General features: G+C 44.4%; 1 protein-coding gene across 4 annotated transcripts in view; it reads left to right on the top strand.

The window, feature by feature from the left end:
• astn1 (astrotactin 1) overlaps window positions 1-20,669 on the top strand; it is a 411,265-nt gene that overhangs the window by 121,894 nt on the left and 268,702 nt on the right. For 3 of the 4 annotated variants that reach the window (XM_066680748.1, XM_066680747.1, XM_066680746.1), the window contains exon 4: window positions 2,265-2,414. The exons of the other annotated variant lie outside the window; for it this stretch is intronic. In XM_066680748.1, coding sequence (XP_066536845.1) covers window positions 2,265-2,414 — 150 coding nt within the window. The remainder of the gene's footprint in view (window positions 1-2,264; window positions 2,415-20,669) is intronic. 4 annotated transcript variants of the gene reach the window in all.

The following is a 20,669-nucleotide window of genomic DNA, read 5'->3' as shown; positions in this document are numbered from 1 at the left end:
ACCTGCAAAGTAGTGAATGAGCGTGGGCTGTAGTGGTGTTTCCCCATGTGAACTTTAGAAAGAACAGTGCCTTTAAACTTTAACAAAACTTTAACAGCGTTTACATACCACATTAAACTCTCTGATTTCAATGAAGTAAGGAAAATCCAGTTTTCTGTGATGCAGGGGAGTGGAACCAGTTGGGTACGTAGTAAATTACCCGTGACATTGTGTAGGAAACACCATTAAAAGCAATCAGAGTCACATGACTAAGTTAGTGGCTGTCCAGGTTCATTGGACACACGGCGGTGGAAATGGTGGCTGTGATCGAATGTGAAATGATGCTGATGTAGGTCTGGGAGAGCGGGATGCTATAAATACTCCCAGAAGGCAAATGGCTGGAGAGGAATAATTTCATGCTGCCACACTAATTTGGATAATACAATTTTTAAAAGAGAAAACAGCCCCAGAAATGTGGGCTTTCTTTGTGTGGAGAGAGTTGCCCATTACTTTTGGGACGGACCCATACAGCGCTCGCAATACTGTGTAATGGAGAGTGACGGAGTGTCATATTTTCTGAGTCAGCGCCCTTGGAAGACCCTCAGCTTGTTTCACATTTAACCAGATGCAGAGACCACCAGGGGAAAAAGAGGTTGCCCTCTTCCCCACAGTGGAACACAGTTCTGTTTCTTAATGAAAAGTCTACGACCTGCTTTAATCAAAACCCCACAGCAGTGTTCTCCCTCTGTGTAAACAGCCCTGCGCTTTCAGCCCCTGTTCCTTTAAATGATAATGAGCCGCTCTCTGTTCACCCCGACCCCGAGCGCACAGCAGTGAGGAGCGAGGAGCAGAAGCTCTGGTTTTTAGCCGTTTTCACTCTGTTCTCTTTCTTCTCCGTTTTTTCTCAGTGCTCTTATTTCTCAGCGCTCGTTGCGTCTGTTTTGCTGAGTTTAACCTCGTCTTTGCGCTCTCACATAAACACGGGTCCAGCGCTGTGATTGGACAGACTCAGACGAGGGGGTGGGGCCATTCTAAAGTCTCTGCACTTGACGTCAGAAGCGGAGCAGAATCAGAACGGCTCGTTTTACCCCGTGTTTTCTGAAAGCTTGCAGATGCAGACAAAACAGAGCAGCACCACTGGACATTGTGGGGCTGTGTATTCGAATGTTGAAGCCTCAGACAGTGGGGCATTACATGAGCTCCCGTGGTTGATGTAGGGGGCCCCCTGTAAGCCCTGGTAGGCCACTAGGTGTCAGTATAATGGTTGTTTCATAACAAGAAGAGTCGTCAGTGGAGAAAATGGCTGACTGCGGCTTTGAACAGTGCTTTAATCTTTAAGCTGTGGTTAGATATTTTTTTTTAAACTGTCCCCAAACACCCGTCCACCCCTCACCACTTACTGTGTTATGTCCAATACATCAGATAAATAACTATAGTCTTAGTTCTGTAGTCTGTTATTGCGTAAAAGTCTGGAGGAGGTCAGAACAGAAACGTGGACCCCGACTCACAAAGATCACATTTCATTAGATCAAAGTCCGCTTTTCTAACCTGACTTTAGTTACACTTCAGTAGAGAGCTGGGTATTGTGTGTTGGCCATCTCTCTCTCTCTCTCTCTCTCATCCATCACTTCCTCTCCTGCTCTACCCTCTTATTCTGTTACCCCCCCCCCCCTCTCTCCCCCCCTTTCTCTTTCTGTCTCTCTCTCTCCCCCTTCTCTCTTTCTGTCTCTCTCTCTCCCCCTTCTCTCTCTCTCTCTGTCTCTCTCTCCCCTTCTCTCTCTCTCTCTCTCTCTCTCTCTGCCCCCCCTCTCTCTCTCTCTCTCATATCCATCACTTCCTCTCCTGCTCTACCCTCTTATTCTGTTACCTCTCTCTCTCTCATCCATCACTTCCTCTCCTGCTCTACCCTCTTATTCTGTTACCCCCCCTCTCTCTCTCCCGTTCTCTTTCTCTCTCTCTCTCTCTCTCTCTGCCCCCCCCTCTCTCTCTCTCATATCCATCACTTCCTCTCCTGCTCTACCCTCTTATTCTGTTACCCCCCTCTCTATTTCTGTCTCTCTCTCTCCCCCTTCTCTTCCTCTCTCTCTCTCTCTCTCTCTCTCTCTCTCTCTCTCTCCCTCTGTCTCTCTCTCTCTCATCAATCACTTCCTCTCCTGATCTACCCTCTTATTCTGCCCCCCCCCCCCTCTCTCCCCCCCTTTCTCTTTCTGTCTCTCTCTCTCCCCTTCTCTCTCTCTCTCTCTCTCTCTCTCTCTCTAATGTTATATTAACCTTTTTGCCATCAGGGAAAGACAATACAAAACTGTCCCTAATGAGCAAGTACAAGGATAACATCATAGCCACCAGTCCAGTCGACAGCAATCACCAGCAAAACACGCTCCTCCCCCACTCCACCTCCACCAACCAGCGCAAGCGTCTGTCCAGCAACACGCGCGGTGAGTGGCCAGACATTTGCATTCAGATACGCCCCCTGCCACCCCTTTTAACCACGCCCACTTCATTCATGCAAATACGTGTTGTCCAGATACATGCACTGACCAGCCACAAGATTAAAACCACTGAGAGGGGACGGGGTTGACGCTGATGATCTGGCACCTGTGGTGGAGGTGTGCTGTGGTCTCTCTCTCTGCTCACAGCAGAGAAATGGCAAAGAGAGAGTCCTCCAAATGTTGAAAATCACCAAAAGAGATGAGGATGTTGCTCTTTTCCTGCTCCATAGGTGGGTAACACTGACTTATTTAGATAGGGACCCACTCTAAATTTGGGAGAGCGCTAACTGCATGAAAGTAAACGCAGAGGGAAAGTGCTACAAAACTAAACAACTCGAGTTACACATGCGTTTCTGTGGGAATTCAAACAGTGAATAAAAACGTACAACAGTCGTTATTCTCCTTAAACACACCCTTGTGTTGAACATATACAAACCAGAGGTAACAGCTGTTGCTCCAGTTCCCTGTTGACGTTGCCTTTAACCGTTTCAGCAGTGTGTGTTCTGGAGCAGATCAGACAGGCCTTTCGGTCCCCTGACCCTGGTCATCCTTCCTCTGATCACTTTTGGTCGGGACTGACCACTGCACCCCACAAGAGATTCGTTTTGGAGAAACACTGACCAAAACATTGACCATCACAATGTGGCTCAGATTCACCATTCATTTACTGCCTGGTACCCACCCCACCCCCACCCCCACCACCACCAGTCATTCAATTCACCTGTCAGTGGTTTCAATCTTGTGGCTCATCGCTGTATGTTCACCCTCTCATTTTCATGGTTTTTCATTCTGTTGTGTGTCTGGCTTGTGATTTTAGTTTCTTTTTCTTTTCCTTTTTAATAGAAAAGCTTTTTGAATCCTGGAATCATGGTACATTTAGTGAATTTATAACGTCGTGAGTGTCAAATTATGAACTAATTCATACATTCACAGAACCCGTGTAGCAGCAGCTAAGCTCTTGAGTACACACATAAAAAAGAGTGTACGCAACCATGTGTTTATAAGAGCCCTGTACTGATTATAGACATCTTTTTAAAAATGTGATGCAATTACGTGTAAGGACCTAAAAGCCATTTTGACAGGCATTAAAATAGATTTTGCTTTCCAGGTAAAGCCTTATGAATCCACCTATAAAGCCTTATTTTCTTTTTTGTTTGCTTTATTTGTTTGTATACATGTGGTGAGTTGTTTGTTTTCTCTCTTCCCACCTGTCTTTCTCTGTTTCCGTGGGTGCTGAAGTGTGGGAGGTGCTCGTGGAAGTGAAATAAATAAAATCAGTGTGAATACACCCGGGGCAGCAGTGTTGTGTTGTTCTGAGATCCAGCTCTCACACACTTGTCTGTTTAGGAAGAATTTGGTGTGGAAATGTGATTGATCTTTTTTTTTTAGAATCAATATTTTATTGCGACTGCCGCTTCAGTCGTGTGTACAGTGTGTTTGTTTTTATTTATTTTTATAACTATCTGAAGGTCCTGGTCAGTTATTCTGGAGTGTCCTCTCTCTGGGGCTTGAAGCTTGACCGGTGAGTGATTTGTTGTAGCCAGACAGTTTGTGGTTATGTTTGTGATGTCATACACATGCATATTTTTTGGGCTTCTGATTGGTCCAACTTATTTAGAGGCACGTTACAAGGTCAGTGTTACTAGGATAATTTTCCACTCTGGAATGAATGAATGAATGAATGAACAAACTCTCCACAGAGTGGGACCCCCACTTAGGGGCAGACGTCTTTAAAATGGGTTTGGCCGCTGTCGACCTATTTAAAAAATTAAATTAATTGAACATTGTTTGTTTCCCCGGGTTTCCTCCGGGTGACTGTCTGTGAGGAGTGTGGTGTGTTCTCTCTGTGTCTGTGTGGGTTTTCTCTGGGTGACTGTCTGTGAGGAGTGTGGTGTGTTCTCCCTGTGTCTGCGTGGGTTTCCTCCGGGTGACTGTCTGTGAGGAGTGTGGTGTGTTCTCCCTGTGTCTGTGTGGGTTTTCTCTGGGTGACTGTCTGTGAGGAGTGTGGTGTGTTCTCCCTGTGTCTGCGTGGGTTTCCTCCGGGTGACTGTCTGTGAGGAGTGTGGTGTGTTCTCCCTGTGTCTGTGTGGGTTTCCTCCGGGTGTCTGTGAGGAGTGTGGTGTGTTCTCCCTGTGTCTGTGTGGGTTTTCTCTGGGTGACTGTCTGTGAGGAGTGTGGTGTGTTCTCTCTGTGTCTGCGTGGGTTTCCTCCGGGTGACTGTCTGTGAGGAGTGTGGTGTGTTCTCCCTGTGTCTGCGTGGGTTTCCTCCGGGTGACTGTCTGTGAGGAGTGTGGTGTGTTCTCTTTGTGTCTGTGTGGGTTTCCTACGGGTGCTCTGGCTCTTCCCATGCTCCAAAAACACACGTTGATAGATGGATTGGCAACTCACAAGTGTCCGTAGGTGTAAGTGTGTGATTTAATGTGTGAGTGTGTGTCGTCCCCCTCAGAGTGTATTCCTGCATTGAGCCCCGTGATTCCGTGTAGGCTACAGACCCAACTGCGACCCTGACCTGGATAAGGGTTACAGATAATGAATGAAAGGATATAAGCCAACCCACCTCTGCCCAGAGGTGGAATGCACACTGCCCAGATCTGACACATCAGTCGGCAATTGTCTGAGCTGCCTTGCTCCATGAGCAGAGAGATGCGGGAGAGAGGGTGCCATCCTACCCACTCTGAAATAGAGGCCCGTTTTGTGTTCTAGACTCCGAGCCTCAGACAGTTGAGACATCACCAGGGATCTAAGCAGAGAAGCCTGATGGTAGGGTCAAGGCTTAGATCACCACAGCAATAATTAAAGCTGAGTAAAGCCATAGTAAAATAACAATTTGAAAAAGTTTTAAATGGTTTGAGTTATTACAGCTGTTTCATAACAGGAAGGAGCATCACTGGAGGGACTTCCAGCTCTAGTGAGAAGTATTTAAACTATCCCCAAACACTCACCTACCCCCCACAACTCACCCCCACCCCCACCACTAACTCTGTTCCAGCTCCCAATACACCAGGCAAATAATGCTAACCTTATTCACTCAAAATAATCATATTATTACGTAAAAACTGGACTCTATCAGGGGGCAAATGGTCTGGGATTTACAGAAATCTGATTGGATCACAGATCATATCGTCGTGTGGATTTGTTCAGGGTCAATCTGCTCCTCCAGACAAATGTTTTTCTATTAAGTGTTTGTATAATAAACTGCTTCCCCAGACCGCCTCAGGCTCTGTGTAATCATCCTGTTCTCCCTGAGCTTCCACTGGGGTCACTTTCACTTCGGCCGTCCACCTTCGTATGTGATGAATTACGGTAAATAGGAGAGATGTGTGGTGTCGTGTTGTCAGTTTTGTTTTCCTTTCTCCTGGTGTTGCCCGCACTAGTCCCGCTCCAACTTCACTTCTTCTACGAGCTGCATTTGTTTTCCGTCTCCTTCTTGCCCTCACAGTTCTTATCTTTTAAGTTTAATTAAAAACAAAAAACACCTTTTGCACTTGTGTCTTGCCTCCTCCCCTCTCCTCCACGGCCATGACACTTGACAAATGACATCAGCTTAAATCTGTATCAGAGACTCTGTTGTGTCGTCAGATTTTAAGTGCGTTTGAACTTGAGATGATCAGTGACAGTGATGGCAAACTTGTTTTTGAGGTTTTTCCATTAAATAAAACCTCACAAAGTTTTCTACAAGTTTTTCCACACTTTTCCACGGCATGGAACCTACTTGACTCGGCTCTTTGGCTTTTCCACCGGCCAAATCTGGTCCTGGTACAGGAACCGGGTTCTTTTTTTTTTTAGTCCCTGCTCCCTTACAGTTCCACCCGAGCTGACTGAAGGGTGACGTGTAAACCCAGCAGAGCTCTGATTGGCCAGAATGACCTGTCAATCACCACGAAATGCAGAGCTCAGGCACAAACTCGCCTCTTGTAAAATCTCTGAAGTTACAGCAGCGTTCACGTTTGTTTTTATTCGACTCACGGCGGCAGCTCGTAACATTCCCCCGAGGGGTTTTGAAGAGGTTCAGACGCTCCTTGGGTCGGTGGCGGATGAAAATCTCCAGCGAAAGCAGAACAAGGAGAACTGATTTGTGAGAACAGGGCACAGAGATGTGTTCAGTTCTAAGAACAACAACACAGCAATACACAACGAGTAAACAGCTCCTGACTTTACAGCCAACGTCGATGTGGTTTTCAAAGCCCATGGTTCTGGTAAGAGACAGGGTTTTGGCTCTATTTCGCTGGGGCGCTCTGCTAGTGGAAAAGAGGCCAGCTAAAAATGAGCTGAATCGAGTTGAACCGTCTCCACCATTAGATTCTTAAGGTGTCAGGTTCGACGGGTGCTCCGGGTGCCACTGGGGCACTGTGTTCCAGCCTCGCCTTGGGTCACTTGGGTCTGTGTAGAGTTAGATGTCTCCTCCATGACTATGCTTGTTCACTCCTGGTGTCGTTCCCAAGCCCCTGCAAAACAGGAGCATCCCGTCCAGTGTCAGGGAGAGCATCTGAGGAACCTGTACCTTGTCTGCTGTGGTGATCATAGTCCAGGTGTGTGTGTGTGTGTGGGTGGGGGTGATGTGCCGTGACCCCTGGTGGGTGCAGCCGAACGTGGAACATCAACAACCAGATTCAATTTCACTTGCCAGGACATTGTTTTTTTATTTCCAGTGCTGTACATAGTCAGATGACATCTGCTCCCTGCTCCTAAACTAATAGGACGCTCTCTGAAGCCGAGCTCTTTCTCCGAGCTGTTTACTCATTATTTTTCGCGGCGGAGTGAAAGTGTGGAGCACGTTTTCCGAGCTCTCCACAGGCGAGTGTCTGTGATTCGGCTTGTGTCGGCTTTCCTGCGAGTGCCAGAAGAGGAGGGAGATTGAAGAATATCGCTCAGTCCGTCGCAGTTGTTTTTCCTGTGATTTGTACCAAGGCCGCTTTGTTCCCTGCGTTGTTTTTCTGCCTCTCGCTGTAATTAACAGCGTTCTGAACTGAAAGTAACCGAGCGATCTGCTAAATCCGAGGGTGTGTGTTGGTGTTTAGGCGCATAGTGGCACCATTAGAAATGATTAAGATATTTATTTCTTTGTCACACCTTCTTCTCTCGACTCACACACTTTCTGATTCTCGCTTTGCCACTGAGAGCACAGTGAAATCATACTCAGTCCACAGCTATTAGACCCACAGATGTAGTGTTTCTCATCAGGAGACGGTTGGATGAATATTAAAGGGTCATTCACCTGTTTGAAGGCTGTTTTATTTTAAAGCAACGGTAGATATTATTTTACCTTGGAACCACAGCTGCAAAATCACTGTGATACCCCACTGACCTTTAACCTGCAGAAACTGCACTATGTAGCTTTATGGGGAGGGTAAAAAACAACCCCCATCCTGCTGATAAACACCATTTAAAGCAACAATCAGTGATTCTTTAATTTTCAGTCTTTCTTCAATCATTTACACTGACACCTAGTGGCCTAGAGGATTTAGAGTTGTACTAGACCTGCTTTAATAGTCACCTACTACATGACGCATGAGCTCTTTGGTTTCCTACCCTCCTCCCTAAGTTACATAGTGCTGTTTCTGCAGTGCTGAGCAAGGAGTAGCAACAACAGAGGCTCTGTTCTCCATATCACAAGTCAGAGGATCATCACAGTGATTTTGAAGCTGTACGTTTAAAGTAAAAATTCTACTTAGTGTTGCTTTAAAACTTGCAAACTTGTCGTGGAATAGTGGCTAGGATTTTGGTGATTTCGCTTGTGAAGAGGTTGGTGGTGCATCCTATTAAAAGTGTTCCTGGAGTCCCAGGTCGTCAGCTGCTGTTTATCGTGTCTCTTCAGGTCAGAGTCGTCCGGGTAAGTGCCTCTCCCAGCTCCAGTGACTCTTCGACGTCGCCGCATTACGATTCCTGAGCCTCTCTCGCCGGGGAACGTTGGAACAGGGTGAGTTTTATTTGCGTGGAGATGCTCTGAATGCTGAGAGCTCGCCAGAGCCGGGTGTTGAATATTTAAAGGAGCTCATCTTTTATTCCTCTCCATGGAGCGCCGCACCTTTTGGCCTCGTCCTAATTGCAGAGCCGCCGTGCTCTCCTCACCTGTTCCCGAGATTTGCCGCTAATTCCTTTGAAGGTGTTCCTTTTTTCTGCTGTTGTTCGGCGGATTGTGGCACTCAAGCTCTGGAAATGGCTTTTTAGTTTTTTTTTTTTTTGTTTTTTTACATCTGACACCGTCCTCTGCTCTTTTCTTCACCCTTTTCTAACCCACTGTTTGTGCTCTTCAGAGAAAAATAAAGATGAAACTATATATATATATATATATATATAAATAAATGGGTAGCTCCACTGACCACAGGAGCACTGTGTACTTCTACAATTACAGACTATAGTCTGGGTGTAGCTCTGCATACTTTGGGAGCCCACTTTCCCCTGTTCCTCAGCGCTCAGGACCCCCACAGAGCAGGTGTGATGTGGTGGTGGATCATTCTCAGCGCTGCAGTGACACTGACGTGGTGGTGGTGTGTGAGTGTGTGTTGTGCTGGTGTAGAGTGGATCAGACACAGCAGTGCTGCTGGAGTTTTTAAACCCTGTGTCCACTCTCTGTCCACTCTGTGAGACACTCCTCCCTCGTTGGTCCAAGTCAGAGACAGTAGCTCATCTGCCATGGCATATTTGGAAAGGCAATGTTCTCCAAGGCCAGGGGCAGTTTTTGAGATTGGGGCATTTCACATATTCGTTTTCTTTGACACCAGCAACAATTATCTAGAGCCACACTGCAGTAAATACAATCTCGTGATGTTTGTTGACGTCAGGAAGCGAGTTCTTTATCAGGATGAACACGGTTTACACATAATTTGCGTATATCATTTCTTTGAAAGTGCTTCCTCTGTTCCTCAGTTTTCATCGACCTTCTCTTTTCACCGTGACCTTTGTACTCCGCTCAGGGGCCAAAGATTTTCTGTTTGTTCTGTTTGTTTTGTTTTATTATTTTTTGCTACCAGACCTTCAGAGGAAACGCAGGAGCGTAAAATGTGCTTGACTCGGGCAAAAATCAACTGCACAGCCCTAAAAACAGCGTGTCTACTTTTAACCCAGCGTGTGATACGGGAGCAGAGGAGAAACACAGAGCCCGTTCTCTCGGCAGTTTACCACTGATTTCTCTTGTTTATTCTGCTTTTCCCATGTTTTCTGTTGTCTTTGTGTTGCCCCAGAAGAATTATTCATGTCCTTTGAGAGGAAATTATCTCCCTTTAAAGTCACTTGCTTTTATAATGATCTATTACACTCATAAAAATACATAGTTCACTTTGAAAGAAACATAATGAACACACTGAGGTGTTGCATATTTAATACCTTTATTTATGGTGCATTCATTCATTGTCTGTAACCCTTATCCAGTTCAGGGTCGCGGTGGATCCAGAGCCTACCTGGAATCATTGGGCACAAGGCGGGAATACACCCTGGAGGTGGTCCTTCACAGGGCGACACACACACTCACACCTACGGACACTTTTGGGTCTCCAATCCACCTATCAACGTGTGTTTTTGGAGCGTAAGAGGAAACCGGAGCACCCGGAGGAAACCCACGCAGACACGGAGAACACACCACACTCCTCACAGACAGTCACCCGGAGGAAACCCACGCAGACACAGGGAGAACACACCACACTCCTCACAGACAGTCACCCGGAGGAAACCCACGCAGACACAGGGAGAACACACCACACTCCTCACACAGTCACCCGGAGAAAACCCACACAGACACAGGGAGAACACACCACACTCCTCACAAACAGTCACCCAGAGGAAACCCACACAGACACAGAGAGAACACACCACACTCCTCACAGACAGTCACCCGGAGGAAACCCACACAGACACAGGGAGAACACACCACACTCCTCACAGACAGTCACCCGGAGGAAACCCACACAGACACAGGGAGAACACACCACACTCCTCACAGACAGTCACCCGGAGGAAACCCACGCAGACACAGGGAGAACACATCACACTCCTCACAGACAGTCACCCGGAGGAAACCCACGCAGACACAGGGAGAACACACCACACTCCTCACAGACAGTTACCTGGAGGAAACCCACGCAGACACAGGGAGAACACAACACACTCCTCACAGACAGTTACCCGGAGGAAACCCACACAGACACAGGGAGAACACACCACACTCCTCACAGACAGTCACCCGGAGGAAACCCACGCAGACACAGGGAGAACACATCACACTCCTCACAGACAGTCACCCGGAGGAAACCCACGCAGACACAGGGAGAACACACCACACTCCTCACAGACAGTTACCCGGAGGAAACCCACGCAAACACAGGGAGAACACACCACACTCCTCACAGACAGTCACCCGGAGGAAACCCACACAGACACAGAGAGAACAAGAGATTAAAAACAAGAGATTTAAGTTTTGAGATGTTGATATTGATATGCTGTTATGTGCTGTTTAAGGGGTAAAAATAAATAATATCAATTAAAAAGAAACATAATCACAACACAGCAATATGTGCAACAAGTAAAGGTTTCTGGAATTTATTTATTTTTTATTTTTTGCACTGAGTGACCGAGACCAGAGAGGCGGAGCCAGACACTTATTTAATAGAAAACAATCACATAGAAGACAAGGCAACAAGAGTCATATCAATGCAGCAGCTACAGCATCACTGACAACAGCTACAAATAATAAAATAATAATAATAATAATAATAATAATAAAGAACAAACCCTGAGGCCAGAGAGAGGACTGATAAAGGGGACACAATGGGAGATACCTGTTAGCTCTATTACACTCAAAGTGTGGGCGTGGCTAAGGGAAGAGGAAGAAGGACATGATTAAAACATAAATAGTAGCAAACAGGCACAAATCGTGAAAAACTTTCTGAATCCACTGTGTGTGTGTTTGTGTGAGTGCATGCGTGTGTGCATGTGTGTGTGTGAGTGTGTGTGTGTGAGTGCGTGTGTGTGTGTGTGCTTGCATGCGTGTGTGTGTGTATATGTGTTTGTGTGTGTGTGTAATGCATATCTTCTCTATATTGTTTTCCTCCTTGACTGTGTATTTCATCACACTTAGAAGGTTTTCCCGATGTGTCGTACCGATGTGATGTAATCCCCTCTGTGTGTCCCGCGTCTGCGTGTTGTTTGTGAAAATGTGAATGTGACAGTGAATGAGGCGTCAGTGACACAAAGCGAGGAGCCCTATACACACAGCCTTTCATAGCTGTCAGATCCAAAACACCCCTCTCCTCCCACAGATGTGTTTAATCTCCGAGAGGAACGCCGTTCCAGCCGATCCCGGGGTAACGGAGAGCTCATGGCAGTAACGTGAGGGATGTAGGGAAACGTAGTGTAGGTTCTAGTGGGAGGATGGTTATTGCAGTAACTCTAGCAGTGGTCCGCCAGTCGCAATGAGAGAGTTATAACACGTCTTTATCTTTCAGCACTTTTCAGGGTCTATCTCTTTCTCTGCGCTGTCTCCTACCTGCGCTCTTCAGCTTTCATGTACACAGAGCAGAGGCCTTTCTTCGGATTGGCTGCAGTCAGAGTCCCGGTTTTGATCCATGACTGTGGCTTCCACAGAGTAAAGGCCTTTATTTTCACATTTGATTTGTTTGCACATGGCCCTTTTTTTTCTTTTTTCTGTTTCCTATTACCGCATGCGATGCGTCTATGCTGAAAAACAAGCAGGCATTATTCGCCATTACATTCGCCTTGATGCATCACGCTCTCCCCCATGTCTCAAATGGCATTACAGTAGCAGAGAATATTACCTTCATATTAGAATATCAATCCTGGCTTTGAACCCGGCACAGACGCTGCTTTTTCTTTGGAAGCTGAAGCCTGCAAAAGAAAACCACATCTGAAATGGCTCAGACCCGGTCATGTTCCACTGTGAGACAGAGTAATCTAGAAGCCATCGCTATCTCACGCCACGGTCTCTGCCGTTGCATAATGGAATTGTTTTCCCAGCCCCTGTCCGGGGTAAATAGAGTCTTGGCTGCACTATGACGGAGGATCTGAAGAGGCAGATATTATGAGGCCACTCTCTACTCTGTAGCCACTGAGACAAACCAGGAACCTCTTGGAAAACCTGTGGATGGGGATTGTTCATTTTTTATGGTGTGGTTTCTGGATGACTCCTTGTGCTCAGAGACCACTGATATACGTCTGTGATATTCTCTGTATCTGTAACTGGGTAAATATTATCCTCGTGTGTAGAGAGGTGAGGAGACATTGCAGTGGAAGTATCTGTACGATACAGTGTTGACGCACTGTGATTCAGTAAAGAGGGTCTTGTTTGTGCTAATGTTTGTGTACCAGGGCTTTTATTTATTTTCAGATTCAATTTATTAATATTCTGAACACATTCTTAATTTATTCTCAATCATGTGGATCTTATCATATTAGTGCTGGTAGATATTGATTTATTTGTCCTGCATTTGTGGTTATTGTTTCGGTGCTGTGTTTATGCTTTATTTGTTTTTAACTCCCTGAAGTTTAATGGCAACTGGGCACTTTCTCCTCCTTGCCACTCTATCACTCACTGTGTAACTGTATACCTCACTCTATCACTCACTGTGTCACTGTATACCACACTGTGTTACTGTATACCTCACTATCACTCACTGTGTCACTGTATACTTCACTGTGTTACTGTATACCTCACTATCACTCACTGTGTTACTGTATACCACACTCTATCGCTCACTGTGTCACTGTATACCACACTGTGTTACTGTATACCTCACTATCACTCACTGTGTCACTGTATACTTCACTGTGTTACTGTATACCACACACTATCACTCACTGTGTAACTGTATACCTCACTCTATCACTCACTGTGTCACTGTATACCACACTGTGTTACTGTATACCTCACTATCACTCACTGTGTCACTGTATACTTCACTGTGTTACTGTATACCTCACTATCACTCACTGTGTTACTGTATACCACACTCTATCGCTCACTGTGTCACTGTATACCACACTGTGTTACTGTATACCTCACTATCACTCACTGTGTCACTGTATACTTCACTGTGTTACTGTATAACACATTCTATCACTCACTGTGTCACTGTATACTTCACTGTGTTACTGTATACCTCACTCTATCACTCACTGTGTCACTGTATACCACACTGTGTTACTGTATACCTCACTATCACTCACTGTGTAACTGTATACCTCACTATCACTCACTGTGTCACTGTATACCACACTGTGTTACTGTATACCTCACTATCACTCACTGTGTCACTGTATACTTCACTGTGTTACTGTATACCTCACTATCACTCACTGTGTTACTGTATACCACACTCTATCGCTCTGTGTCACTGTATACCACACTGTGTTACTGTATACCTCACTATCACTCACTGTGTCACTGTATACTTCACTGTGTTACTGTATACCACACTCTATCGCTCACTGTGTCACTGTATAACACATTCTATCACTCACTGTGTCACTGTATACTTCACTGTGTTACTGTATACCACACTCTATCACTCACTGTGTAACTGTATACCTCACTCTATCACTCACTGTGTCACTGTATACCACACTGTGTTACTGTATACCTCACTATCACTCACTGTGTCACTGTATACTTCACTGTGTTACTGTATACCACACACTATCACTCACTGTGTTACTGTATACCACACTCTATCGCTCACTGTGTCACTGTATAACACATTCTATCACTCACTGTGTCACTGTATACTTCACTGTGTTACTGTATACCTCACTCTATCACTCACTGTGTCACTGTATACCACACTGTGTTACTGTATACCTCACTATCACTCACTGTGTAACTGTATACCTCACTCTATCACTCACTATGTCACTGTATACCACACTGTGTTACTGTATACCTCACTATCACTCACTGTGTCACTGTATACTTCACTGTGTTACTGTATACCTCACTATCACTCACTGTGTTACTGTATACCACACTCTATCGCTCACTGTGTCACTGTATACCACACTGTGTTACTGTATACCTCACTATCACTCACTGTGTCACTGTATACTTCACTGTGTTACTGTATACCACACTCTATCGCTCACTGTGTCACTGTATAACACATTCTATCACTCACTGTGTCACTGTATACTTCACTGTGTTACTGTATACCACACTCTATCACTCACTGTGTAACTGTATACCTCACTCTATCACTCACTGTGTCACTGTATACCACACTGTGTTACTGTATACCTCACTATCACTCACTGTGTCACTGTATACTTCACTGTGTTACTGTATACCACACACTATCACTCACTGTGTTACTGTATACCACACTCTATCGCTCACTGTGTCACTGTATAACACATTCTATCACTCACTGTGTCACTGTATACTTCATTGTGTTACTGTATACCACACTGTGTTACTGTATACCTCACTATCACTCACTGTGTAACTGTATACCTCACTATCACTCACTGTGTCACTGTATACCACACTGTGTTACTGTATACCTCACTATCACTCACTGTGTCACTGTATACTTCACTGTGTTACTGTATACCTCACTATCACTCACTGTGTTACTGTATACCACACTCTATCGCTCTGTGTCACTGTATACCACACTGTGTTACTGTATACCTCACTATCACTCACTGTGTCACTGTATACTTCACTGTGTTACTGTATACCACACTCTATCGCTCACTGTGTCACTGTATAACACATTCTATCACTCACTGTGTCACTGTATACTTCACTGTGTTACTGTATACCACACTCTATCACTCACTGTGTAACTGTATACCTCACTCTATCACTCACTGTGTCACTGTATACCACACTGTGTTACTGTATACCTCACTATCACTCACTGTGTCACTGTATACTTCACTGTGTTACTGTATACCACACACTATCACTCACTGTGTTACTGTATACCACACTCTATCGCTCACTGTGTCACTGTATAACACATTCTATCACTCACTGTGTCACTGTATACTTCACTGTGTTACTGTATACCTCACTCTATCACTCACTGTGTCACTGTATACCACACTGTGTTACTGTATACCTCACTATCACTCACTGTGTAACTGTATACCTCACTCTATCACTCACTGTGTCACTGTATACCACACTGTGTTACTGTATACCTCACTATCACTCACTGTGTCACTGTATACTTCACTGTGTTACTGTATACCTCACTATCACTCACTGTGTTACTGTATACCACACTCTATCGCTCACTGTGTCACTGTATACCACACTGTGTTACTGTATACCTCACTATCACTCACTGTGTCACTGTATACTTCACTGTGTTACTGTATACCACACTCTATCGCTCACTGTGTCACTGTATAACACATTCTATCACTCACTGTGTCACTGTATACTTCACTGTGTTACTGTATACCACACTCTATCACTCACTGTGTAACTGTATACCTCACTCTATCACTCACTGTGTCACTGTATACCACACTGTGTTACTGTATACCTCACTATCACTCACTGTGTCACTGTATACTTCACTGTGTTACTGTATACCACACACTATCACTCACTGTGTTACTGTATACCACACTCTATCGCTCACTGTGTCACTGTATAACACATTCTATCACTCACTGTGTCACTGTATACTTCACTGTGTTACTGTATACCACACTCTATCACTCACTGTGTCACTGTATACCACACTGTGTTACTTTATACCTCACTATCACTCACTGTGTAACTGTATACCTCACTCTATCACTCACTGTGTCACTGTATAACACACTGTGTTACTGTATACCACACACTATCACTCACTGTGTTACTGTATACCACACTCTATCGCTCACTGTGTCACTGTATAACACATTCTATCACTCACTGTGTCACTGTATACTTCACTGTGTTACTGTATACCTCACTCTATCACTCACTGTGTCACTGTATACCACACTGTGTTACTGTATACCTCACTATCACTCACTGTGTAACTGTATACCTCACTCTATCACTCACTGTGTCACTGTATACCACACTGTGTTACTGTATACCTCACTATCACTCACTGTGTCACTGTATACTTCACTGTGTTACTGTATACCTCACTATCACTCACTGTGTTACTGTATACCACACTCTATCGCTCACTGTGTCACTGTATACCACACTGTGTTACTGTATACCTCACTATCACTCACTGTGTCACTGTATACTTCACTGTGTTACTGTATACCACACTCTATCGCTCACTGTGTCACTGTATAACACATTCTATCACTCACTGTGTCACTGTATACTTCACTGTGTTACTGTATACCACACTCTATCACTCACTGTGTAACTGTATACCTCACTCTATCACTCACTGTGTCACTGTATACCACACTGTGTTACTGTATACCTCACTATCACTCACTGTGTCACTGTATACTTCACTGTGTTACTGTATACCACACACTATCACTCACTGTGTTACTGTATACCACACTCTATCGCTCACTGTGTCACTGTATAACACATTCTATCACTCACTGTGTCACTGTATACTTCACTGTGTCACTGTATACCACACTGTGTTACTTTATACCTCACTATCACTCACTGTGTAACTGTATACCTCACTCTATCCCTCACTGTGTCACTGTATACCTCACTCTATCACTCACTGTGTTACTGTATACCACACTCTATCACTCACTGTGTTACTGTATACCTCACTCTATCCCTCACTGTGTCACTGTATACCTCACTCTATCACTCACTGTGTTACTGTATACCACACTCTATCACTCACTGTGTCACTGTATACCTCACTATCACTCACTGTGTCACTGTATACTTCACTGTGTTACTGTATACCACATTCTATCGCTCACTGTGTCACTGTATACCTCACTCTATCACTCACTGTGTAACTGTATACCTCACTCTATCACTCACTGTTTCACTGTATACCACACTGTGTTACTGTATACCTCACTATCACTCACTGTGTCACTGTATACTTCACTGTGTTACTGTATACCACATTCTATCACTCACTGTGTCACTGTATACTTCACTGTGTTACTGTAAATCTCACTCTATCACTCACGGTGTCACTGTATACCACTCTCTATCACTCACTGTGTCACTGTATACCACACTCTGTCACTCACTGTTTCACTGTATACCACACTCTATCACTCACTGTGTCACTTTATACAACACTCTATCTCTCATTGTGTCACTGTATACCTCACTCTATCACTCACTGTGTCACTGTATACCTCACTCTATCTCTCACTGTGTCACTGTATACCTCACTCTATCTCTCATTGTGTCACTGTATACCACACTCTATCACTCACTGTGTCACTGTATACCACACTCTATCTCTGTGTCACTGTATACCTCAATCTACCGCTCACTTTATACCTCACTCTATCCCTCACTTTGTCACTGTATACTTCACCCTATCACTCACTGTGTCACTGTATACCTCACTTTATCGCTCACTGTGTCACTGTATACTTCACCCTATAACTCAGTGTCACTGTGTACACCACTCGATCGCTCACTGTGTCACTGTATTCCACACTCTATCTCTCACTGTGTCACTGTATTCCACACTCTATCTCTCACTGTGTCACTGTATACCACACTCTATCGCTCACTGTGTCACTGTATACCACACTCTAACTCTCACTGTGTCACTGTATACCACATTCTCACTGTATACCTCACTGTGTCACTGTATACTTCACCCTATCACTCACTGTGTCACTGTATACCACACTCTCACTGTATACATCACTGTGTCACTGTATACCTCACTCTATTGCTCACTGTGTCATTGTATACTTCAACCTATCACACACTGTGTCACTGTATACCACACATTATCGATCACTTTGTCACTGTATACCACACTCTAACTCTCACTGTGTCACTGTATACCACACTCTCACTGTATACATCACTGTGTCACTGTATACCTCACTCTGTTGCTCACTGTGTCATTGTATACTTCACCCTATCACTCACTGTGTCACTGTATACCACACACTATCACTCACTGTGTCACTGTATGCCTCACTCTATTGCTCACTGAGTCACTGTATAAAACACAATTTCTAATTGTGTCACTGTATACTTCACTGTGTCACTGTATACCATACTATTGCTAATTGTGTGACTGCATACCTCACTGTGTCACTGTATACCTCACTGTGTCACTGTATGCCACACTCTGCTACTCGTTGTGTCACTGTATACCTCAGTGTCAGTGTATACCTCACTGTTTCTCTGTATACCACACTGTTTCTCTGTATACCACACTCTGCTACTCATTGTCACTGTTTACCCCACTGTGTCACTGCATACCACACTCTGTTACCCATTTTGTCACTGTATGCCTCAGTGTCACTGTGTACCTTACTGTGTCACTGTGTACCATACTGTTACTCATTGTGTCACTGCATACCACACTGTCACTGTATACCTTGCTGTGCCACTGTATACCACATTCTATCACTCACTGTCACTGTTTACCTCACTGTGTCATTATATATCTCCCCTTTTACTCACTATTTTGCTGTGTCACATTCACTCACTGTGTTGCTGTATACCTGACCATGTCACTGTATCACTTACTGAGTCACTGTATACATCATTCATTTTATCACTTTGACTATATCACTCAATGTTCCAGCTGTTGGTGTTTTTTAAAGTGCTTTATAAATAAATTTGAGTTGAGTTGAGTTTCACTCAGTGTATCACTGTATAGCTCACTGCATCTGTGTTTCACTGTTTAACTCTTATTCACTGTATCACTGTATCAATGCATTGCCGCTGAGACATTGTTTAATTGTATGACTAACTGTATTAGTGCATCAGTTACTGTTTCTCTGTATCACTCACTTATTTACTGTATCACTCCGTTTTACGTTTTCACTGTATCACTTATTGTTTCATTATATCACTCTGTTTTACATTTTCTCTGTATCACTCATTGTTTCACTGTATCACTCCCTGTTTTGTTTTCTCTGTATCACTCATTGCTTCACTCTATCACTCCATTTTACTGTTTCACTGTATCACTCCCTGTTTCACTGTATCACTTCCTGTTTTACTGTGTCACTCACTTGTTCACTGTACCACTTGCTGTTTTACTGTTCCACTTTGTCACTCACTCATTTAATGTATCACTCCCTGTTTTATTGTTTCACTGTGTCACTCACTGTATCAGTGTCATTTCTGTGAATATCTTTGTGAATGTGGTGTTCCCACTACAGACCTGCATGTGTTCTGAATAAGAGTGCTGATTCAGACCTAGTCTCACTTCCTGGTCGTTGCATTTCTAATTTTCAGATTAATTTTAGCAGCCTGAAATCATAACTCCACTGTCAGAGATCAATTGAGGGCATCATGTTTGTTTCACTTTTTTTTTTTTTTTTTGTAATTATGGGAATTTTACTGCATTCACTCTTCAACCCCACATCCACACACACACACAATGACAACCATGTGCTCAGGAGCCATTCAGTGCTCTTCTGTTATTGGCAGGGATAGTGGATGGTGGTTTAATGTGGCATGGAGAAGTTAATACTTTTATTATTCCATTGCTTCTTGCTACACTGTGTTTCTGAGACCCCCTTCTGAGGTGTTGAGTGTGAGACTCCCTTCTGAAATGTGTCTCAGGTTTTTACACCTGTATTATTATGTGGGTCTATCTGGATAATTCCTGATACTCAACACACATCATAGTGCCTGGTCTAATCGGGGTCTGCGGGTCAATATAAAAGGGATTTATTTCTTTTGGGAAAACCAGTCAAACTCCACTCCACTGCACGGTTTAAACTGCATCAGATTCCAGCAGTGCTGCGGTTTACTCTGAATCAATAACAGATCATTTCTCAGACTCTGGACACCACACCCCTGTTCTGCCAGACCCTTACACGGCACATCAATGTCCCTTCCCTGATCAATGCCCCCACTCACTCCATTCAAGGCAAAATCAAGTGGGCACCTGCTCATCCAGCAGTTCTGAAATTAAGGGCAATAATAGGGAATCTCTTTTCTGCTGTTACTCTTCTGTATATCAGAGCATTGCAGTGATGACTTCATGGTGTTCAGTCGTGAGGTTATAAGTGAGGTCAGCCACTGATGTGAGATGATTAGTTCTGGATCACAAACACCATTTCATCTCATCCCAGAGG

Source organism: Hoplias malabaricus, chromosome 9, assembly GCF_029633855.1.
Source record: "Hoplias malabaricus isolate fHopMal1 chromosome 9, fHopMal1.hap1, whole genome shotgun sequence".
NCBI classification, from domain to species: Eukaryota; Metazoa; Chordata; class Actinopteri; order Characiformes; family Erythrinidae; genus Hoplias; species Hoplias malabaricus.
This window is presented reverse-complemented; position numbering and strand designations above follow the sequence as displayed.